Below are 4,830 nucleotides of genomic sequence, written 5' to 3'. Positions count from 1 at the left end.
GTATATTCCCAAGAGTGGTATTGCTGGGTCTTCAGGTAAATCTATTTCCAATTTTCTGAGGATTTCCAGAGTGGTTGTGCCAGTTTGGAATCCTACCATCAATGGAGGAGTATTCCTCTTTCTCCACATCCTCACCAACATGTGCTGTCACCTGAGGTTTTGATCTTTGCCATTCTGATTGGTGTAAAGTAGAATTATCTCTGCTGGTTTGCATTTGCCTTTTTAATTTATACATGGCCCACCACCAAAAGCTGTCACAATTTGCATAAATTCAACCAATCATGAATAAACAATGTCAGAATCTCACAAAACCTAGCATGGGGATATAAAAAATGTTCCATCTTCATTGACACATTGAAACATTTCTAGGGTACATAGATTATATGTAAAGAATAAAGTAAAATTTTATCATTTAAACTTTAAATTTGAATCCTTTTCTTTCTCTTCACTTATTGCTTTAACGAAGATTTTAAGCACAATGTTGGATATAACAGGTCAAGAAGAATTACTTTTTTCATAGTTGTTAAACAATTTTCTGTTGTCCTGCTTCAGAGAGCTTTTGTCTATCTCTTTGTGATATATTGCTTTTACCATATTAGACTATTCTATCTCTTTTCCAAGTTTCTTCACAGATTATCATCCTGGGTGCCATTTAATTTTGTGACTTCATTTGCTACATCTTTTGAAATGATCTAATTTTCCTTGATATTTATGTTCTTTATTACATTTATTTATTTATTTATTTTTCCCTGATGATTTATCCTTGCATTTTGGAATTACATTGACTAGAACATTGTGAATACAACGTTATCATCGGTTTTTTCAGCTTCATACCGAAACTTGTTAACCTTCTTCTTCTTCCCAACAAGTCTGTTTTCTACTTTTATGTCATCTTTTAATGACCCACTGATTGTTCCATCTTTATGTCATTGTATGTTTCCTATTGACTCATTTCTCACTCGCTTCTAATGTTATGCTATTATGAACTCATATTATGCAAAACATTGCAATTTCTCTTATGCTTATGAGAATGCTTTATAACATAAAATATGACATAATGAAATATGTAGAAAATTTTCTGTTGGTTGCTCACAAGGATATATTTTCTTGGATGAACTATTGTACACTAATATTCTAAAATCCTTTGATCTGTAGTGCAATTTATCTTTGAAGCTTGTATCAAATTATTCTCTAAATAACATATATTAATGGGATATGGTATTAAATCACCATCATTTATTGGTTCCCAGTATTTAGTGTTTATTCTATGAAATGGGTACAGATACACACAAACTTATCCACATACAAATACATACATTACTTTTTTAAGAACAGTTCCCACTTGAGAGGCAGAGGCAGTTGGATTTCTGAGTTCGAGGCTAACCTGATCTACAGAGTAAGTTCCATGACAGCCCGGATTACACAGAGAAATACTGTCTCAAAAAAACAAAACAAAAAAAAGAACAATTTTATTTATGTATCCTATTTGCTTCTAATTTTTTTCTTGAAATCTATTGTGTTAAATATAAGAACAGACACCCTATCTACTTTTCTTCATATTCAATAATTTTGCATTGCCTCTTTCCATTTTTGTTTTTGTTATATGCTTTTCTTTTTCAGTGAAATGTGTTTCTTACAGGTACATAAAGTTGAATAGTCTTTTGTCATCCAATCAAGCATTCTTGTCTTTACAATGGTGATTTAAGACCATTTACAGTTAAGGTTACTATTGATATATATGTGTTGATTCCTGTGATTTGGGAATTTTTGGTTGAATTGAAGATTGACTCTGCAATTTACACATTTTAAGGGATTTTCTTTTATTAAGTTTTAAAATGGTTGATTCTTTCTTATTACCATTTCTCTAGTGTTCTTTTAACACTTATAAACATAAGGTGTCATGATTTTGAATCTCTTCTTCCTCTCCTCTGTGAAATATTGCTTTTTCTTTTATAAAATCTGAGCACACAGTATTTCTGTGGCATCTTTATTCTATTGAGATGTTAACAATGTGAACATGAATTAGGAAGTTTGAGCAAAACACATTAGCTGGTTGTAAAGTAAGGAAACTGATCATAGAGTAGGAGAGTGGCAGTTCCAGACCAACTTTTTCACATGGTCTTTGGTCCAAACCTCTATCACATGGTTATTATGACCAAAGGCATGTGGAGGGCTACTTAGTTCAGATTGGTGAGCAGAGACAAAAAAAAAAAAACAACTTCAATGGGAGCTGTGGTTGAGTTGATCCTATTTTGGATTCCTGCTTCTGTTTCATGAAGCAGAACAGCACCTTGGCAAATAATTTTGCAAATGACTGAGGTGCTACCATCATCATCAAGTTCATTGGTTGTTTATTTAGTACCACACTGCTTATTTTAAGCTGTTGATGCCCAGATCATTCACTGAATAAAAATCTTGTGGTCCTATGTGGTTATCAAGGCTCCAAAATGGAATGGGGTGATTTTGGTGAACACAAGTGAGTTTGTTGGGTCATAACATTCAAAGTACTTGTGTGACTTTGTTTGCAAGGTCTTCTGTATAGGTGCTTTCCCTGAGCTATATTTGAGAATCCTCAAATGATTTCTCCTTTATGAAGTCTTCTGTCTTGGATAAGAAGTTAGCCAGATGGATTCTGTGAAGCAAAGCTGTCTATATGGGATACCAATCAGGCTAAGCTGCTGCAAACACAGGAACTGCCCTCATTCTGTACCATTGGTCAGTATAGTAATAAAAGGGGAATACAAGGGTAGTTTGTCTTTTCTCAAAATTTTTTCTGTGGCTTTATGGGTGAGAAAGAGAAGCATATCAAGGATGTTTTATGGGGAAGTGGAGTTGAGAGAAAGCCCTAAATGATGCTACCTTCCAGTTTGCTGCTCCCTTTTCCAGACTGTGTGCATGCGTACAGAGATCTAACAGCTCTTCTCAAGGATTGGGATTCTATTCCCAAATGGAGGTGCTCTCTGTTTTTCTCTGCTGCACAGCCCCCACTTCTCATGCCAGAAACATGTGCATTTGTATGTATATACAAGTCACAACCAGAACATTTATTCCAATTTATCACCTACTCTCGAATGTCTGGTTCATTTATTACAGTTCTTAATTCTCCATTGTACCCCTGCAGATAACAGGACATTGGTGCTCTAATAACCAACAGAAATGTGCTTACTGATCGCTTCTCGGCCTTTTGGCTAAGATCAAGTGTAGAAATGTGCTTAGTGCCTCTCAAGGCTTCTCTGCTTTTTAGTTATCAAAATTTTAAATGAGCACCCAGCCTTTCTACCATAAGAAGCATGGTTATTCACCTACAGGTCTTCATAGAGAGTACCATTCCCTTTGTGACTCTCATTCACAATTCTGTTTTGCCAGTTTCATAGATCCCTTCCAGTGACTGAAGGGATATATGGCTTGTGCCAACAGCTCTCATTTTCCTACACTTGAGAAGAAATCTCAGCCCTAGAACAGAAAGAACATTGCTTTCAGGGTATTGTCTCTTCATAACATAACCTGAAATGTTTAGCAACTGTACTGGAACCATCAACTACCCCATATCCGACTGGTCTACAGATAGACTGAATAGTATAAACTGGATTTAAAAGAAGTTTCTAGCACTTTTGGAAGGTTGGTAAATTACTTAATCTCTGTGATCTTGTTTCCCACTCCTTATGGACCTCTGCCAGACATTGTTATATAGTCACACAGTCCTGACAAAGAATAACATGGATTCATATCTCTGTTTCTTTACAGGAACACCAGTGGAAAATTCCTAAGCATGGGTCCAACTACCCCATCCTGGAACATTACCAACACAGTAGTCAAAGAAGCTTACTACACTGAAAATTTATCCTGTTTAACTATGTTCAATTTAATTACTGTCATTGTTGCTGTGGTTGGTCTGGCAGGAAATGCCATAGTGCTATGGCTTCTAACCTTCCACATCCATAGGAATGCCTTCTCAGTCTATGTCCTCAACCTGGCTGTTGCTGATTTCTTACAACTTTGCATTCAGATTGTGCATTCCTTGGAGTGTATCCTACAGTTAGATTACAGATACTTTTTGTTTCTCCTCATTGTATTTATGTATGCATACCTTGCAGGTTTGTGTATGATTTCAGCCATCAATATTGAGCGCTGTCTATCTGTTATGTGGCCCATCTGGTATCACTGCCAAAGACCAAGACACACATCAGCCATCATGTGTGTTCTGCTCTGGACTTTCTGTCTATTGTTGAGCCTCCTGCTAGGGCTAGGCTGTGGCTATATTTCCAGAGTTTCTGAATATTATTTCTGTAATACTAGTAGCTTTATTATTACTGCATTTATAATAGTGTTATCTGTGGTTCCTTTTGTGTCCACCCTGGCCCTGTTGTTAAAGATCATCTGTGGATCACACAGGGTTCCTGTGACCAGGTTGTATATAACCATTGCTCTCACAGTGGTGGTCTTCATATTTTGTGGTCTGCCCCTTGGGATATACTTGTTCCTCTTGCAAAGGTTTGAAAATGTTCGAAGAATTTTATTTCCAATTGTTTGGGAAATTATAGTATTCCTGTCCTGTGTTAACAGCTGTGCCAATCCCATCATTTACTTCCTTGTTGGCTCCATTAGGCACTGCAGGTTTCAATGGCAGAGTTTGAAGCTGCTTCTGCAGAGAGCCATGCAGGACACTCCTGAGGAAGAGAGTGGAGAGAGGGGTCCTTCACAAAGGTCTGGGGAACTGGAAAATGACTAGTACAGTAGTTGAGTGAGTCCTTGATCAGACATAGTTCTTCTGAGATTCCATTTTGTCTTTATTTATGTAGGCAATTTTCACAATCTTTTTTTTTTTTTTTG

At 36.5% G+C, this 4,830-nt stretch overlaps 1 protein-coding gene and 1 pseudogene across 1 annotated transcript; both read left to right on the top strand.

The window, feature by feature from the left end:
- The first annotated feature begins 3,168 nt into the window (after nt 1-3,168).
- Nucleotides 3,169-3,276, top strand: LOC116104152 (annotated as a pseudogene).
- Nucleotides 3,277-3,697: 421 nt separating this feature from the next.
- Nucleotides 3,698-4,729, top strand: LOC116101231 (mas-related G-protein coupled receptor member B4-like). Its single transcript, XM_031384873.1, has one exon. It carries the CDS (start codon nt 3,770-3,772, stop codon nt 4,727-4,729), a length of 960 nt encoding a protein of 319 aa, XP_031240733.1. The 5' UTR covers nt 3,698-3,769.
- The last annotated feature ends 101 nt before the right edge of the window (nt 4,730-4,830 follow it).

This window comes from Mastomys coucha, unplaced genomic scaffold (genome assembly GCF_008632895.1).
Source record: "Mastomys coucha isolate ucsf_1 unplaced genomic scaffold, UCSF_Mcou_1 pScaffold21, whole genome shotgun sequence".
Lineage (NCBI taxonomy): Eukaryota > Metazoa > Chordata > Mammalia > Rodentia > Muridae > Mastomys > Mastomys coucha.
This window is presented reverse-complemented; position numbering and strand designations above follow the sequence as displayed.

Bases quoted from the DNA above. Each gene is read 5' to 3' on its own strand.
- LOC116101231 (XM_031384873.1), top strand. From the start codon at position 3,770: ATGGGTCCAACTACCCCATCCTGGAACATTACCAACACAGTAGTCAAA.